This window comes from Synchiropus splendidus, chromosome 2 (assembly GCF_027744825.2).
Source record: "Synchiropus splendidus isolate RoL2022-P1 chromosome 2, RoL_Sspl_1.0, whole genome shotgun sequence".
NCBI lineage: Eukaryota > Metazoa > Chordata > Actinopteri > Syngnathiformes > Callionymidae > Synchiropus > Synchiropus splendidus.
In genome coordinates this window covers 27,816,825-27,836,064 of record NC_071335.1, presented here as the reverse complement: position 1 = coordinate 27,836,064, position 19,240 = coordinate 27,816,825, and the positions used below count along the sequence as shown (strand labels likewise).

General features: G+C 45.2%; 1 protein-coding gene across 2 annotated transcripts; it reads left to right on the top strand.

Moving 5' to 3' along the window:
- The first annotated feature begins 1,890 nt into the window (after positions 1 to 1,890).
- On the top strand, positions 1,891 to 19,107 carry LOC128753738 (junction plakoglobin-like). Of its 2 annotated transcripts, none has more exons than XM_053855771.1 (16): positions 1,891 to 2,037; positions 11,502 to 11,550; positions 11,954 to 12,118; positions 12,191 to 12,444; positions 12,797 to 13,035; positions 13,675 to 13,876; positions 14,207 to 14,351; positions 14,509 to 14,612; positions 14,681 to 15,016; positions 15,851 to 16,003; positions 16,113 to 16,232; positions 16,906 to 17,056; positions 17,344 to 17,465; positions 17,547 to 17,586; positions 18,133 to 18,283; positions 18,440 to 19,107. In XM_053855771.1, coding segments are annotated over exons 2-16 (2,196 nt in total). In that variant the 5' UTR covers positions 1,891 to 2,037; positions 11,502 to 11,537; the 3' UTR covers positions 18,441 to 19,107. The 2 variants fall into 2 exon arrangements, with proteins under 2 accessions (XP_053711746.1, XP_053711745.1); XM_053855770.1 differs by having other exon boundaries at positions 18,130 to 18,283.
- Positions 19,108 to 19,240: the final 133 nt, after the last annotated feature.

Here is a 19,240-nt window from a genome sequence, read left to right as displayed (position 1 = left end):
AAACCTAATACTCACCAAAGCCACTGGATTGAAAGCTGAATTCAGTGCACTATAAAATTAAAAACCACAGAGCTCTGTTTGTTTTAGAGACACTTGAGTCATTGTCCTGGGTTTGAAATAGTCTGCACCGAGGAAAACAGTGATTTAAAGGCTCAACGACAGAGTACTGGTTGTACAGAGACAATGGGAGCACAGTCCTGGCGAGATTAAAAAGTGCAAGTTTAGTACTAATGCCTGGCTGGTATTACCTCTCAATCATAGTGTGAGCAAATGGTGTCCGTTATAGTGCATGGTTTATCTGCACATCGACCTTGTGGCTGTTATCAACACTGTCTTTTTCCGTACCGACGATTGCCTTACTACATTAGTGCAGTTCTCCTCTTTGGCACTGGAGAGCGATACACTGAACCAAGCACAAGTCATATCTTCACTCTGATACTTTAGTTACACATGAAGACAGGTTTGTGCCTGTAGCATCTTTTAGAAATGTTGCTGTCAGCTCACACATTATCACATACTAACAACACAATAGTATCTCCAGCCGTTGGACTTGTTCTCCTCCAAGTCCTGGAGGCACGACTACTTCCAAAGTATTCAGTCCTAAAAAGCTAAATGAACATAGAGAGTAACTGATGACTCTAAACTGCCCCCAGGCGTGAGTGGTTGCATGTCTACATGTTACATTTGCAGGTGTCCCACGTGTTGTGCTACTTTTAGTTATTTATTATTTAAGTCATGTCGATTTTTTTTGTCTGTTTCTTTGTTTTTAGACTTTAATTTAAGGGGGATAAAACATTTACCTTGTCACTTTGAAAAAAATGCATCCAACAGTAACCTGAGTTTGAAATCTTGAATGCCATCGCAGCCAACACCAATTATACAAACAAGGAAGCAAAATTAAGTCAAATGAAACTATTTAAACTTTTACATTACCTTGGGGTATATATAGTAGGGACTGAATTTACGATTCACATTTTTAAATGCACCTTTATTAAACTGCTTTAACCTTTTATTACAAAGCTGTTGTTTGCGCTTAGTTTCAAATATGCAACATATTATATTATTTACTGTCAAAACACATGTTTTAATCACTTACTTTTGTAGATTTTTCATGTCACAGTTCATCCTAAATAATATTTATCAAGAAACTCATATTGCAGTTTTACAACTATTTTTCTAATAACTTGTCAGTCACATTTTTCTTTTATTTCTATCAAAAAATGTAACTTAGTAAAGGTTTTATCTACAATTTGCATCTCATTATACTGAAACTAATATTAGTGCAGCGCGAGGTTACTTCTCGTAATAAATGGGATTTCTGAGATGTACAAAAATGAGGACCGTTTTTATAACTTTCAGGAAGCCGCGCGTGTGACGTCACGGCTCTCCACCTCAGGTGACTCGCTTTGCTTGTCTGGTTTCGTCTAGGTGTGGCCACTAGTCGAGCAGGTAAAGAAGACTCTTTTTGAATTGGTAGCTCCGAGGAAAACCGACGCATCAGAGCTGCATGACTCAGCCAGCTGAGTGCTACTATTTCAACAACAAGAAAATCAGTGAGAAAAAAAAGAAGCGACGCGTAAAGTCATGATTCATTTTTACACCACTTCATACAATTTAGTGCGGAAAAAAGGACACTATTTGATATTTCATTTTTCTGTTACAAGAGTAAAGGTCACTGAACACAGTAAAAAAAAGTCATTAAATGATATCTATTAAAGCGCGTGTGTGTCTTTACCGTGCTGATCTTCATTTAAGTCGCACATTCAACATTAAATGTGTACTTTATTAGGATCACGACAGTTGAAGACTCACAAAGCGCCGCAGCACCAGCAGGGTGGGGTCGGAGCGTAGGGGGCGGGGTTGAATCAATGGGGCGTGGCCTGTGCAGAGGTGACGCTTGGTTTTCACAGTTGAGTCCGGAGACGGTCGGACAGAGTGGAGAGAGTGGTGGACACGACGAGGGAAATACGGAGTCCAGCCCTGAAGAAAACAACACGGCCCTGGGATAATTCTAAGCGCCACTATTTGTGACAAAAGGTAAGCTTTTAAGACACGCACTTTTATTTTCCGACAGTCCTCAAACTCACCACGCTCAAGTCTTTGTCCCACTGTGTGGTCCGTGTTCACTTTCTGCTCTTGTTATCCAGCCTGCTGTCATTGAAGGAACAGGTCTATGTGGTTGGTGTGAGGCGTGGTGCGTCATTTGACTGTTTTTTGGGGGGCTTTTACTGCCTTTTAGTGCAAGCGTGAAGAGTTCATTTCCGCATGTCTCACACGCCGATAACAAAAATGCCTGTGGACGTTAAAGGCAAGTTGAGTCAAAGGTTCGTTGTTCGCCGTGTCTCTCTCTTTTACTGTGAAAACCATGGCCGTATTTGTTCCAGTATCGATTGGTCAACTTGACGTCACTTATCGATAAGTGTCGTAGGTGTTGTGTGGCGTCGCTCGTGTACGTCATTTTCGCCTGCGGGTGCAGCAGGTGTCAGTGGAGCGAGGTAACATCTATTTATTAGTAAGCTGAAGTTCACAATACAAATGTACCGTCTACGTCATGCCTCCAGTTCCGTGTTCATCAGGTGCATGTTGTGTTCTGTCTGCTGTGTTCAAATGTTAAAAGAGAGTCTGTTTCAGACTGAAAACATGGTTTTTATGGGCGGGTTTGTATCTTCACTTGGTCGTAGCTCTGAAGTAGCCGTCCAAAACTACCCTGCTGTATTAAAAAAAGTGAAATTAATGTCAATATTTTGTTCCCCAACAGTCTCTTTTATTATCAGGCGGGACTTACCTACCTGAGCCAAGTCAACCTTAACTGTTTTATATTGTAACAACACTTTCACTACGATTTAGTTCTTAAGTTTGCAAACTAGAGGTTTTCAATCAAAGCGAAATACTAATTAGATGCTGGAGATAAGATTTCATAGCTCGATGTAGAAATGATTATCAAGTAAATGACGGCAGTTTTTCATTATTGTACGAGAGTAATGTTATTTTTTTATTTAAGAAATCCTTTGAGTGAAGAGATATGGTGCTGTCTTCCACACGCCCCTGTAGAGGTTTAATCACACGAGCAACTGTGCCATGTTACCACAACAATGTCAAGTCTTCCATGATGTCATATCTGCAGATTTGTCAGATGCAGACAGCATCTGAGCATCACTGCAGTCCTGCTCAGTGGCTTTAGATGTGATTAAGACGTTTTGTGCGACCTCTCGTGATAATTTGACTCAGGGCCATTCAAGGGTCTCTCATCCGCCACTTTTCTGTAATGAGTGCATTTATGGACTCATCATCACGGGGTGGGGGTGGGGGGCGTCAAGCTATGAATGTGTGTCACGGTAAAATGTCCTCCGTTGAACTCGGCAGCGTCAAGAAGACACCCCCCCTGTTCGTGTCTGCCCTCAGGAAACATGTTGGATGGTGGGATAATGGGTGGGGTGCCGTGCTGTAGATTTCACAACTACAGCTGTGGTGACATGGTGGTAATCCCCCACCCCCTGCCCCGTCCCCTGCTTAATTCCCTGATACTGTCCTACATTAGTGGAGCAAGAGGCCAGGAGATCCTTCAGTGTATAAAAGGTCTACACTTAGCAAAGGGGATTATTGTATGGCACATATTCCACTCTCTTTGTTTGGATGGGAGTTTTATCACAGCCCCTTTTGCTTCTGCCCAGTGTTGCCTGACCCAGGTCTTTCGAGGGGCTCAGTTACAGACACTCAGGCCTCATGTCAGACCTGCGCACTCTTTGCGTATCACCTTCCCTTTTGTATTCAACTGTTCCCATAGAGAAGGAGCACTGGGAGACAGAGTTCCCGCCCCGTCTGTAGGCTTGAAGCAGTTGAGGAGGTGGTCCTTTTCATATGGTTAAACGGAAGTATCGGGAGAAGTGAGGAGTTTTTCAAAGGAAGTATAAAAAATTTTAAACTTTGGTTCACCATATATCGTCATTCAAATGTTTTATGTTAGTTATGTTATGTTAAGTTAGCATTTGAAATGTCGTTGATAGCAATGATAAATTAGGACGGCAGGTGGCAGTAGTGTTCCAGCCCCTGTTTTCACAGCGCACGCAGGAGCTCTTCTGATGGTGACAACTCTTCAAGTCATTCGAAACACCAGCAAATCTGAATTATCTGTCCCTGAATTCACTGTAAGCACTTCCTGATTTGGAGTGATTTTGCTGACAGAAAAACACTGGCGACCACGAATAGGGTGTCCACGAATAGGGTGTCCTCCTTCACAGAAGAAATAATAAATAATTTGTTTTCTTTAGAGCTTTAAGATTCATAAATGCTGTAAAAGTACCCAAAAGCTCGGACTAGCTTTAAATCCATAAAACCTCCAAGTTTTATTTTCATTCTTTTGACTTTGAAGTCATATGGTGCCTATCTCTTGGGAGAAACACTAGCATTCCATCAAGAATCAACATCTCTCTTAAGACCTTTTGTGATGAAAGCACCAAAAGCAAGAGCTTATTTGCCCCCCTTGTACATGACTCACGCTCCATGCTAGCTCCTACTGTAGCATTGTGAATGGAATTCCTGCCTGTTCATGACTCGGATTTTGCTCTTGAAATGATCTTGTGATTGCTGTCCTGCCTCTCATAAGCTTTTCTTTAGACAGTTTTTACTCTCTGGAGGACAGAAAATTTGTTTTACTTTGAAGTGGCGTTGGTCTTGGTTGTGTTTCTAGTAAGTTTCAAGGCCAAACAGGAGTTATTTGCTTTCAGCATCTTTTAAACGTGAACCAATTCCTATTCGGCTGTCATTCAATTTACTAGTTGTGCTTGAAAGTGTGTATGTTTAGGTCAATCCCATGTCTTTCCCTGACTCTCTTAAGCTTAGCACATGATGGAATCAGCAGAATTCCATTGGATGAGTGAGGCGGTAAGAAGAGGCCTGCTGTGACTCAACAAATAACGTTTTCGCAGTTGGTTGATTCGGCTCACTAGTGCAGTGACGCCGTCGCCCTGTTGTGAGTTCGCTTCTTCTCCTTCACTTGCCAATTACACCTCAGTGAGAGTGTAAAATGAGGACAGAGGGGCGTGGCTGAGTCACTCGGCTAGTTAGACTTCCATGAACGAGTCGCAAAAAGAAGTGAAGATTTCTGAAATTAAAGATTGATGCAGCCTATGAAGCGGATCTAAATTATAGATGCCTTCAAATTGTCATACTGTCGAAAGCTTGTAAACATTTTGCCTGTGTTCCTCTTCAGCAGCCTGTTGTGGTTAACCCGGTTCACTGGTGACAATGCATATCTCTTCAGAAGCAATAGAAGTAGGCCCTGTCTACTTAGCCTAGAAGTGACCACTTGGTTTGTTTCAGTTTGATGAGTTTGTAAATTTAGGAGGGATGCATTGTTTCTTCATCATTAGAATGCAGTTGAAGCGACTCAGAAGATGTCAACGTGTCTCATTCCAGAGAGATCTCAAAGTTCTCTTCAGGCTCCCACCAAGCCTGGCCCATCAACCCCCCCAGTCCCTTGTGCATCTAATCTCCCTGAAATATTAATCATCTGTCACTTTGACTGAGCGCTCTGCTGCACAGGGAACCATGGCAATCCTGGTTAAAACTAAAACAAACCTGTCACGCTCCACACGAGGACTTGGATGCGACTCCTACCAAACTTGGCTGAACTACAAATGGAGCCATCTTGACAGTCTTCACCCTTTTTGGCTGCGTCCAGCGGTGACACTTGAGGGGCGTCTTTCCTTTTCATTCTGACAGCAGTCAAAGGCACAATGCTTCTTCTATTTCCCGCTCCTCGTCGAGCGAAGCTGCACAGAGGCTTTCTCTGTCCTGTATCAGTTCATCCTCTTTCCTTTCGAACAGCAGCCAAACAACTCAGAAGAGGGTGGGCGGGGGGGTAAATCCTGTGTTCCAAACCATGACTTAAGAATGCCTCCAAATGGACAGATTTTAAGATGGGAAAAAATGCAGCCTAAATAAAATAAGCAAGTTTCGGCCAGTTTGGTTCACGTGTTGTGGTGTTTTCATCTGCTTATTCAGCGCCATGTAACGTGATCTCATCTCGCTCTCAACTTCAGCACCTCTTCTGGGGCGCGTCACATTTCCTCTTAAATGTGCACAATTCCGCAGGGAACAAACAAACGCCCACTCTCAGCTGACACCAACCAGAGGGCATTCACCGCCGCATCTCGGCTTTCGAGTGAATCAACAGACAGATTTGGGGTTATTACGCTCCTCTGCTTGTTTTATTCATTGGCTGGATGGCTGCGGTTCACTGTTTTGCTGGGGTAGTTTCCAGCACTGTGTCAGAGAAGGCAAGAATGCTACTCGACATCTGCCACGTTTGGACAGATTGAGCCAGTGTGTTGCACAACTGCACACCAGCAGTTTGTCAGTTGTCTGGAGCTCTTTTCTTCCCTTGGCCCTGTCGCTACAGTCTGGACTTCATCAGCATTTACTCCAGCTAATTGCTGCTTTTACAGGATTTAAATGTGTTATCTCTGAGAGCACTCTATTCTGCTTTTATTTGCAGTTGACTTTTTTTTACTCTGCTGTTTCATTTCGTGAGTCAGATAACATCTAGTGCTTCCAGTCACCCGCCACAATGAATCCATTTGCCGTGCACCACTTCACATCCCAGCGTATTGATTTATGATGAACCACCATCCAGTTAACCCCTGCAGTCTGTCAGCGCCGGCTATTGTCGCCGGAGAGTGGGGTGCGCCGGGTTTTGGAACAAGAGGGATTATAAGTGTGCTAATCTGGGTCCCGCTGGGTTGGCTGAACCCAGACTCTGAGGAGAGTGAACGTGAGCTGAAGCCTCCTAAAAAGGCCATCCAGTGTGTCAGTGGAGCAGGAGTGAAGGCTTGTGTTTGATATACCAGGGTAAGGGCTTGGTAATAAGAGCAGTGTGTTGCATGTCAGGCCGCTGATCAGTTTCCGCGCAGATGGTGCCGGAAGCTTTACAGATATGTGGCGACATAATCTGCTTTATTTGCATGTCAGCCTAAACATGACATTAGGACGTCTGCCGAGCAGATGAAGTTATCATTCTAAAGCAAAGATTTACTTTCCACACAGTCTCATGTTTTACATTGGAGAGGTTCTGTTGGAAAAAAACTCATAAACTTTGCAGTGTGGAAAATTCAAAGGGTGCCTTACACGCGGAGAATATCTGATTTATTAGTTGTGATGTGTTGTGGTGGATCATGTTCTGTCTTCGCACAGTGGGTAGATCCGCGTCATGGTTTCTGTTTTATGGTCTTAATTTGGGAAAAACTGGTATCAGCCCATCCGATCTGGTGCAGATATGGCCCTGAGCCTTTATTTTCTTATCTCTTCAGTCAATGGTAAAAAAGTACATGCAAATATTCTGAAGATTTCTGGCCTGATCTTTGGTTTTCATGTTTTGAGTTGCTTAAAAACTAGTTACACTGTGTGATTGGAGCAGGAAGCATGTGTTTGCTATACACTGAACAAGATTGGTCCACTAATGGTGCCTTGTGGAACACCTCCATTAAGTCAAATGTCGTGATATCTGTTTTTTTGATTGAAGTATTGAGCAGTTATTATGAAATTACTATTAAGTTAGTGTAAGCAGTGCAAAGACTGCAGTTGACCAAAATTCATTGTGGTTTATTTGGGAGAATAATTTCTTTCCTTGTGTTTTGCCCAAGTATCAGCGCAGGGTTTTAGCCACATATAAATCAGCAACAACTTAAATGACAGAAGAAAAATGTTCTCTTTTAAAGATGAAAGTGGAAACATTGAATCAAACTGGTAAGACATAACGCATCATAGAGGTGGGCGTTAACTTCACCGTTTCCAGTTTCCTTAAAGAAACGTAATAATGACAGAAGTCTGAGAGTGCATATGAAGAGACGGACCGTGTGAGGGCGGCGGCATATCAGAGAGAGATTTACTTCTCACGTTTAAAAACGAGTGTTTTTATTTATGTTATTTGGGTTTATTTGTCTTTTTTTTTTTATTACCCTGGGGCGATGTGGGAGTTTGGGGAGATGCCCTGCACAGTTGCAAAAGAGCTCAGAGCCAATTGGAAGGCTTCAGACCTGAACTAGGAGTGCACTATTTGTGATCCATGGCCGTAGTTATCGCTTGAAGCCCATCAAAATGGTGCCTCAGTTCCACTGAAGATCCGCGCTAAACTGTAATTACGAGATTAGTAAATCAAAATCTTTGAAAAGGAATGTTTTTCACTTTGAAACAGTTCCTTTAGAAATGAAACGAGCATGTTGAAACAGGAGGTGTTGTTATGTTCTGCAACAGTATATCAGGAAATGTTTACATGGGTTTTTAGCTTTTGTGCGATTGACAGTCCAATGCTGGCGCTTCTCACAGTTGATGGCTAGAACTTTCTCACTTCCTGTTTAGATCCCCTCTGGCTTCTGGCATGGTTGGAATGGGACCAACCATTGCAGGTTGTGTTGCACCTTTGTCTGATGCAACACACCATTACCACAAGAATTGCACCATCCTCTACCTGTGAAAAGCAATTGCTTTTTGGAGAGTTAAAAGTAGGAAGAAGTTTACTTATTAGTGATAGTGAGGCAAATATAACCGTACCAAAACAGACAATTGGTGTATTTAAAATTCATAAATAACGCTGCAAAAGCTGTCTGTCATGATAAGAATTGAATTGGTAGCCAGAAATACTTATTCAGATGTTGCTAAAGCTACTGGCCCGCTAATGTTGCTATACTTTCATCCAGAGAGGAAGTAGTACTTCTTGATGTGGCGTTGCTGTCAACAAGTTTTGGATCTGTGTCTGCCTGTGCTCCCATGGACTGAAGGCCACACCCAGGTAGAGCAATGGTCCCAAACAAGTCATTGCCACAGTGACACACCCGAGATAAAGAGGCAGGGTAAAGTCCTCGACTCTTGATCGAGATTTACAAGTCAGTGTTATTGTCCCCGACGTAGTTTATCAGTGGGTTCCATACAAGAGTAAACTTGTGAATTAGATTTGAAGAACTGTGTTTTCAGGTGGCAGCGTGACTGGTGATTTTGTCGGTGTGGAATGTCACACCAGTGCACGAGTGAGGCTGGCAAACAGTGCCCTCCTTTAAGTTGAAGCACTTTCAAGAGCCTGAATAGAAATGTTGACTTGAGAGTTGGAGTTTAGCTCAGTCAAATATTCTCAGATTCCCAGGTAACTCGATGACAACATTTACAGCAAATGAAAGCGGGGGGATGCATAATTCATTAACTGGAAGAGGTTAAAGTCCGTTCAACTGCTCACTCATGAAGTCTATTCATGGATATGTCTAAACAAACTTGGGTCTGCTTCGTGGACATTATCAGCAGAGCCATTTTAGGGGGAACTCGAAAGAAAACCTCTTATCAGTGTGCACATAAACACTGCCTCAGACATCAGATGGGTCAGCAGATTACAAGCTCCCATAGAGGAGTGCCGGGGCTGAGTTTTTGGTCACCTAGGTGATACGCTGGGAGTGTCCTAGCATAACTACAGTTCGCTGAACCCGCTGCCTCGCCCTGGGAGAACAAAGACCGCACAATCGCGGTCTCTGATTTAAAACCAGCAGAAGAGTCAATATTTTAACGTGAAAGCTTTCTGGAGCGTTAAACAATGTAAGGGAACTGAAGCGAAGGGAGCCATGTTTGCTGTAAGTTCTTACACTTCAGTTTCACACACTGGGCCACACCTAAAAAAAAAAAAGGAATTCTCTGTGAGTGTAAGAACATTTTTTCGCCTCGTGTGTCAGCAGGTAACTTGTAGGGTAGCATGTTGCTGCAGGTCTCTCTGCGTCTGGTTCTGCAAGATCGACAGCAAGAAACTGCCTGTGAAAGTGAGTCTGTCACTATCACCGGCGAGGCTCCAGTGAACACCTTAATGTTAAGTGAGAAGCTTGTCTGTCAAAAACCAGCTGCGGAAAACGGGAGATTGTCTGACATATCCTCTACAGCATCAAACTCAAGGTTTGGGAGCCAAATCTGGCCCACAGGGTAATTCTCTGTGGCCTCCACTCCAAACTGGATCACAGGAAGCAGACACAGTAAATGTCAACACAAATTTTCAACCCTTTGCAGTAAAATATTTGCTGCGGGACTAGTTCAGAATGAAGCCAGAACTTGAGCAGGACTTGTAGCATTCTCTAGAATTGCAGAGGGTTTGAAAATGGACTGAAGAAGAGGGCAGTTTTACTTTGGTTCTATTTTCAAACCATCAATGGTTCTGTTCATCAGACGATGGTCAACAAAAGGTGCAGAGAGTTTGAGTTTTGTTGAGTTGATCAATGAAAGGAATATTTGATCGGCCAGGGAATTTTGGCGATAAACATAGTTTTGTCCGTGTGTGGTGAAACACCTACATCACCCAAACAACGATGTATTTGAACTTTTTTTTGTCACAGAGAAGGAATCAAGGACCAGTCATGATGCCTGAAGGCCCAAACTATCCAAACAGAAAATGTCTTTAAACAGGATGAAGATGTAAAATATCGTCGTTTTACTTCTTCAGTTTGTCAGCTGTGAATGTTCTTTCACTGGCGTCTAGTGTAGCGATTTAGCTCTTTGCAGGGATGCTGAAGTCGGTCATTGTGGCATTGAGCCCAGACTTGTTTTATCACCCGCGAGAAGTTGAGCTCAACTGCTTATTAAACTGTTATCATCTGCTGCGATTTGAAAAATGCGCAAGTGAAAGAGCCCCCATTATTTGTGCGTTGAAGTCCCTTTACATCTGTATTATCAGTACAACACACACACACACACACACCGAGCACAAAAGCCAGTCGCTGAGCAAAGGAGCTGCGGCATTCAAACATCTGAGACGCAGTAAGAGGCACAGTGGCCTCATTGTACCGCCACTCGTATGTCACCGGCTCTGTCACGCCGCTTTTGTGCATGCAGTGAGGGAGGTTTCTGCGGTGGTGAACATTTTGGCCACAAGGAGGTATTTAAGGGCATCGCAGCCACATGTGTGGAATTATTTCAGAATTAATTCTCTTTTTGTTCAACTGGAAGGTTTACTTTTGTCTTTTACATGTAAGGGGGGTGTTTTAAACCAGCCATGTGAAGTTTGAGGAACTACATGAGTGAAGATACATTTACTCATTGTTCCATTATTCATGACTGTAGTATCAGAATATTGAGGAAGCGACTGTTCCAGCCGTCGACACCAGGTCTTACGGTGCGTTTTTCCTGTTAATTCATAATTGAAGTCAGTTTTTTGACCTATAACAGTAGCTTTATATGGAGCACAGAGCATTTGCACTGACACCCACACACGCTGCTAAAACCTGACAGGCAGGTTCCTGATGTGTCAGCACAAGGCTGCTCCCACTGCTGTATGGGCGGAGGCCTGGGGTGAAAGGTCACACAGACCCACTAGCATTCCTGACTTACAGCTGTCTCTGCTCTCCCACGAGCTACCACTGCTGCTTCGTGTTGTCATTTTTGGGTCAAAGTATCTGGATGGCTAGCTGCATGATAAGAAGCTGCGCTGAATAATGTATGAGCGCTAATATCATTTAAAGGCAACTCTGTCTCCTGTCTTTTAGGTTCCCTCCGTCTCTGTTTGACCACAGGAGGTGACGATGGCAATGCAAAGTAAGTCGGAGCCAGTCTCATGTCAGTTTGTGGTGATGCTTCACTTCCCTTTTTTGTCTGGTGTGTGGGTAGTTGACAAATTAGCATTAAAACCTTGCAGTTGTCCGGATGAATGCTAATACTGAGCGCTAGAAAAAGTAGCAGTGGAAACCCAAGTATTTTGTATCGACATTTATGCACGTGGGTTTACATTACATCTATAGACAATTGTTTTACATCTGGAAACTATTATGGACTGAAATGCCATGTCACACCAACAACCCTCATGAAGGAGTGACTTCCTAAAATATATTGACTCATAAAGGTCGCTCAGCAGTGAATGGTCAGAAGTTTGGCAGCATAAAGCGAATGGTTTTTCAGCCCGTGCCAGAGACGGCTCCTCCAAGTTTCTCCCTCTCGACAGTGGGTGAGCCCAGAAGCAGTAAGATGAAGGTGGCGGAGTGGCAGGAGTCGTACGCCGTAGACTCCGGGATCCAGTCCGGAGCCAACACGGTCAGAGACGAGGACGGCGAGTTCACGACGACCAAGCACTACACCATGACGACGACGGTCACTCGAGAGGAACCAGGTGGGCCCCTGAAGAAACACGCAAATGACTGGTGCTGCTTCCCATGACTTGAGCGACTGATCTTGCCTGCAGACATCGATGCCCAATACACCCTGACCAGAGCGCAGCGGGTACGTGCTGCCATGTTCCCTGAGACCCTGGAAGAGGGCACCACCATCTTGTCCACCCAGACTGATCCAGCCCAGATGACCAATGTGCAGCGGCTGGCGGAGCCTTCTCAGATGCTGAAAACAGCCATCATCCATCTGATCAACTACCAGGATGACGCTGAGCTGGCCACACGTGCCGTGCCAGAGCTCACCAAGCTGCTGAACGATGAAGATCAGGTGATGAGCTTTGTCACTGCTCGGAAGCATGAGTGAGATATGTGCTTTGAAATGAGTCACTAGACATCAGTCAGTCCAAGCTTGAGTCTTTGACTGAAGGTAAAGTGGATCAAATGAATTCACACTATGTACATTTTACGTGTATTATGTTTGTTGAAAAAATATGCATCAAAATTTGATCTCTGTACTAGTTAAATTAGAAAACAAATCCTAAATTTAAAAATGTCTTTCAGTTTTATACATAAAATCGCTTATTTGCAAATCAGTTGTGACTTTGAGGTCAGTATAATGAAACTGTTCGTCATTTTCTGTCTTCATCCGGTCGTCGCTGACCCCCTTCTTCTCACCTCAGGTGGTGGTCAGCAAAGCAGCTCAGATCGTCAACCAGCTGACCAAGAAGGAGGCGTCGCGCCGTGCGCTGATGCAGTCCCCTCAGATGGTGGCGGCCGTGGTGCGGGCCATGCAGAACACAGGTGACATGGAGACGGCCAGGGCCACCGCCAGCATCCTCCACAACCTGTCCCACCAGAGGGAGGGGCTGCTCTCCATCTTCAAGTCTGGAGGCATCCCAGCTCTCGTCCGCATGTTGAGGTACTATGGGCATTTGGTTCCGCCTTTTGTTTTGTTTTTGTTTTTTTCCTCTACAGACAGAATGCTATTTGCTACTTTATTATTATTAGTACTGGTATTTCTTACATAAATAATTGTTCGTTTCTGCATTTATTCATAATTATCAAATCTTAATCTGTTCATTTGCATTGACTAATAGCAGAAAAATCTGATTAATTGACACTAAAAACACTTTTGAAAGTTTCACTGCATTATACCGTCTCATTTCGTGACCAAAACATCCACAATATTATTTAGGGAACTAAGTAATATTCCACTGATGGATGGAAAATGTAAGTAATGTAATGTAATGTAAAACAATGTAATACATAACAGCGTCGTATTAAGTTTCAACTGTTTGGGCTCAAATTAAACGTGTGTTTCACTTCGTCTCCGTGAGTTCTGATCCGTCTTCTGGTTCAGGAGCCACGTCATATTTCATGACACGGTCACTGAAGTCCGAATTGTGTCATCGTTCTTTTGGGTTGGTTCTAGCGATGAGTGACTTGTCTGCTGGTGGTGACTAAAGATGATTTAGAGGAGATGTTTTGTTAGCGCAGAGTCCAGTGACTCACTCTGACCTGTATCTGGGCCCTCATCATCCTGACCTCTCCCACCCAGCTCTCCCATGGAGTCCGTGCTGTTCTACGCCATCACCACCCTGCACAACCTGCTGCTGCACCAAGAGGGGGCCAAAATGGCGGTGCGACTGGCCGACGGCCTGCAGAAGATGGTGCCCCTGCTGAAGAAAAGCAACCCCAAATTCCTGGCCATCACCACCGACTGTCTGCAGCTGCTGTCCTACGGCAACCAGGAGAGCAAGGTGTGTTATTAAGTCATATTTCATGCACCCGCTCGTGACACCTCGCCGCTGACTCGCTGTTGAAAGCTGAAACCGATGACGGCGGCGAGCTTGTGTGCACATGTTTTAGGTGTGTCGTGTGAACACAGTGACTCAGGTGCAGCAGGCAGGGTGTGGCGGTTGTTTGTCAGCAAAGCAAAGGGGCGTGGTTTCGACGGGAATGGCTTTCCAGCTTTTTAATTCAGATAAAGCAGAAATCCAAATGAATTTCTAGAGTCTGAGAAATGGCAGGTGTTTTATTCAAGGAAGCCGCACCTCACTCACTCCCCTTATACACATCTGTGCTCCCAGCTCATCATTCTTGCCAACGGCGGGCCAGAGGGTCTGGTCCACATCATGAGGAACTACAACTATGAAAAGCTGCTGTGGACTACCAGCCGGGTTCTCAAAGTTCTGTCCGTGTGCCCGAGCAACAAGCCCGCCATTGTGGAGGCTGGTAGGTAGCCGCGCTCCGAGCGCACACCTGTGTGCACCAGCTGGTCGCGCAGGTGTGTCAGCTCTTTGTTTCCCGTGCTGTGGATCACAGCACTCTGTCAGCCGCAGCGTTTCATGACGGCACAGTTTGTAATCATGGCGGATCATGTGACCTGCAGGTGGGATGCAGGCGCTGGGGAAACACCTGAACGGGTCCAGCCAGCGTCTGATGCAGAACTGCTTGTGGACCCTCAGAAACTTGTCTGACGCCGCCACCAAGCAGGTTGGTGACGTCAGTGCTGGGCCTTCCCTGCTTGAACAGCATTGACGTGGTCTCCTTTGCTCCTTCAGGAGGGCATGGACAGCCTGCTGCAGGTTCTGGTCGGCCTGCTCAGCTCGGACGACCTCAACATGCTGACCTGCGCCACCGGCATCCTCTCCAACCTCACGTGCAACAACGCCCACAACAAAACCTTGGTGACCCAGAGCAACGGCGTGGAGGCCCTGATCCACGCCATCCTGCGCGCCACCGAGAAGGAGGACGTCACCGAGCCGGCGGTGTGCGCTCTCCGCCACCTGACTTCGCGCCACCAGCAGGCTGAGCTGGCGCAGAACGCCGTGAGGAGACACTACGGCATCCCAGCCATCGTCAAGCTGCTGAACCAGCCGTACTGGCCTGTTATCAAGGTGAGCAGACGGAAGTTCTGGATGGCAGGAAGAGTGAAGGTGCAGGGACAAAACAGTGTTTTGTTCAACCAACCAGAGGAATGAGGTGAGGATGAGAGTGCAGGCAGGATGAAGCTCATGTGGAAGAGTTGGGTGACAACGTTTTGAACCAGTGGAGATGTTGGATGAAGATTAGTGAGGATACCGGGAGAAAGGAGGCATGGAGGACAACCATTGAGGTTCATAGATGTGGTAGTCGTGAAGAGGTTGGGTGCAGTACTGAATGAAGTCACTGTTTATTGCGGTTTTTTTTTTCCACTGCACTGTTGTATGGTCTCATACTGACCTGCTTCACACCATGTTGTTCCCCTCCACTTGCTCATGAAGGAGCAGATTATCTGACAGAGGTTTGGAGAGAATGAATGAGTTTTTTTCCATCATGGTCAGAAAAGACCTGACTGAAATCTGTTCACAGGATCAGAAGGATCAAATCTCCACCTCTGTAAGTTGAGATCAAAGGTTGAAGATGAGAAAAGTCTGAATCTGTTTGTGTTGTGTTTGAGGGGAAAATCCCTAGTAGAACTGTATGGAATGGAGGAACATTTCTGGTTTGTGGGGGGAAAAAAAGGTCCAGATTCGGATGCACTTCCTGGAAGAGGTTTGAGGATTTGACACATGGAGAGCAGATGGACAGGCAGATGCGATGGGTGGTAAATCATGCAGAACATCAAACGCTCCTGACCTTTGTTTTACCACAGCAGTCAAAAAAAGGCTCTAAATATTTGAAGATGCTTCAGCGTGTCGTCTTTGCTGCCCAGTAAACAACATGACGTCTGTCTCTGACTCCTTATGAAGGCCGTCGTGGGCCTGATCAGAAACCTGGCCCTCTGCCCGGAGAACCAGGCCCCGCTGAGGGACGCTGGAGCCATCCCCCGCCTGGTGAACCTGCTGCTCAAAGCCCACCAGGACGCCCAAAAACACGGCTCATCCAACCAGCAGACGTACCAGGTACATCTGCTCTCACAGATGCTCATATGCCGCTGCAGCAGTCAAAGGCTTATGGTCAGGATTAGCTGAATTCATCCACTAACTAGCATCATTTTCTCTCAAATGTCAGGATGGCGTGAGGATGGAGGAGATCGTGGAAGGCTGCACTGGAGCCCTCCACATTCTGGCTCGAGACCCCACCAACAGAGCGGAGATCGCCAGCATGGAGACCATCCCCCTCTTCGTTCAGGTGAGAGTTGGTTAAGTTAGGATTTACAGTTGAAATAAGAGTTTCCGTACAGTGACCTAGCGCTGAAGCAGTTCCACTTCCAGCAGGTAGGTGACTCTAGAGTAATGATGGATAGGTGTGGTATCATGAAACAGCACTACAGGGTTGGTGGAACACTGTCCTCATTTTCAGAGGCCACTAGATGGCACTATTGGTTTAGAAATGAGGTGAGGTTTCATTGAGTTAGTTGTTCAAGTCCAAACATTTTACAGCAGACAGCGCCATCTAGTGGCCTCTGAAAATTAGGACACTGTTTCACCAACCCCGCAATACTGTTTCATAAAACCTCATCTACTCATCACTACTCTTGAGCTATGTCATCAGGCAGAGACTCGCTGTAGCTCCATCACACCAAAAGAGCAAGCACAGTTTCAGTAGTCACAAGATTAAAAAGCCACTTTTCTGGGGCAGAAACCTTCAAAGAGCCAGGCTCATGGACGGCACTGGAATGATTTCGGAGAAATATCTCTGTCAGCTTTAGGAAATGTTGGGATTGTGGAAGGAACAAACGTAAACGTTCTGCTGCTACTGTTCAAAATATGAGAAAATATTTTCTCATGAATGATCTCTAAATGCAATTTTAATCTTCAATAATCCAGCTAACAGGTTTTCCATTCCTCTTCCTGTTCTCCAGCTTCTCTACTCGCCTGTGGACAACGTGAAGCGCGTGGCGGCCGGCGTGCTGTGCGAGCTGGCTCTGGACAAACCATCGGCCGAGGCCATCGACAGCGAGGGCGCGTCAGCTCCACTGATGGAGCTCCTACACTCCAACAACGAGGGCATCGGTAAGAAGCTTCCCAACCATGAGGTGGTCATGTTCCAACCTCCCAAGAAACCAAACCTGTTTAGTCAATTCGACTTAAATACAGAGTAGCTCCTATACTTTTTGAAGTGAATTAAGTTAATTAATTTATTTTGAAAACAAACAGTTGCATTTCTATGTTTCTATTGAACCGACCCAATGGAATACGCAGTGGAGAATCCCTGCTGTAGGTCATGGCTGAGTTTAAAATCCCCTCCTTGTCTACACAAGAGCTCCTTTTGCAGACTCTTAACATCCTGTCCTCCTCAGCCACCTACGCCGCCGCCGTGCTCTTCCGCATCTCCGAGGACAAAAACACCGACTACAAGAAGAGAGTATCGGTGGAACTCACGCACTCTCTGTTCAGGCACGACCCGGGAGCCTGGGAGATGGTGAGCGTCTCTACCAAAGTTCTGTTTTAACTGCAGGCTACTGGCTTCCTCTCTGACCTCCTGTCACCTCCCTCCCTGCAGGCTCACAACAGTGTCCCCATGGACGGACCCTATCAGGATGGTGAGTTGCCGCGGCCTAAATCTGCACAGGCAACACATTCCCCAGCAGTGGGTCAGCGCACCACAGGGGGTGTTACTGTAAACCACCAGCACAGCCGCCGCTGCGGCTGCTTTGACTGCAATGTAACAATTGCAGGACAAATAAACACGGCGCTTTATTTTCGATCCAACAATAGCAGGTTTAAAACAGGAGCTTTAACCTCACAAAAGAAAAAGTGAAGTGCGGGAAATGTAGCACAAATTCTATGAACAACAGAGTGAGATGATAGTTTTTCTTCTGTAGCTGATACAGTGATCTCAGAGTTCACTGACATTTCTAAAGGCACAAGCCTCTAATAGTGGACAGGAGATGGAGATTGAGTTGAAAACCATGGAATACAAACCAGCACCCACTTTCTCAATCAACGTCCACTTCAGTTTTGTTATCTGTCCGCGGCTCCTCCACATTCCTCTGCTGCCCCTCTCTGGACTCCTGTCCTTATATGGACTCACTTTTCCTGCTCTCCACTCTCCACCGTGGCTGAATGCTGTTGTTGTGCTTTAGCAGAGATGGACGCCGGCTTCGCGGGTTACGGAGCGTTTGAGGGCGACATGCGCATGGACGGCATGGACGGGGCCATGATGCATGACGAGTACGGCGGATCCATGGCATATCCCGGCACCATGGGCTACGACAGACAGGCTTTCAACGAGGCCTAGTAAGTTGAACAGAATTATCTTTGATAGATATAAATAAATATTTATTAGAAAATTAATACGCAACAAATGGGGATTAATGTCACACACGTTGATCACTGCGGTGAAGTGTGGAAGTGTTTATTGTCTAAACTGACACTCATTTCCTCCCCCCACAGGTCCAGGATCAGCAATAACAAGCGCAGAGAGATCTGCTCTCTCTGATGTAAAATATTCAACTATGGGACTTTAGACACACAGGGCTTGTCTATGTTTTTATAGCAACAGAAGATTTTTTTTTTTTTTGACAATAACTTTTAGATTTCAGGTAGAAACCCTTTTAAACAGCATGCGTGTGAGAACAAGTGTGTGTGTGTGTGTGTGTGTGTTGCTTTCGGGTGGGTGATCTAAGCCAAAGAGATTTTATTTTGTGAGGATAATCAAATAGCAACTTACAGGAACAGTGGACCACACAGCCAGAGTCCGACGCTCCTGTCCTCCGCCTTCGGAACACACACTTTTACCGCAGTTCAACCCCAGGTGGCGACAACAGTTAACAGCTGGATATTTTTTTTTTCTCATCTTTTTATGCATCTCATCTTTTACTCCTGCTTTTAAAAGAATTCGACATTGGAATAACTTTAACTGCCTGTTTTATTTTATTCTTCATAATCGGATTGTTGGCAAAGATTCTCCGATACGTGCGGGAAGTTGTTTCGTCGAATGTGCTAACATAGTCGGGGTGGCCTGCTGCTGGAGAAACTACTGACAGGGAAATTTATCTTTCTACTTATAGAGTTTTTACTGAAATTTTGTTTAATAAAAATAAAGACTATATTAAACCTCATGTGGTTTCGTGTTCTTCTTCTAAAATGGAAATGTCTGTCTTCATATTTTTAAGGCAAAGTGAGAACAGTTGGGGCACATTGCAGTTTTGACCCACAGCGCCATCTAATGGTTGTTAACTGCCGCACAAGTAA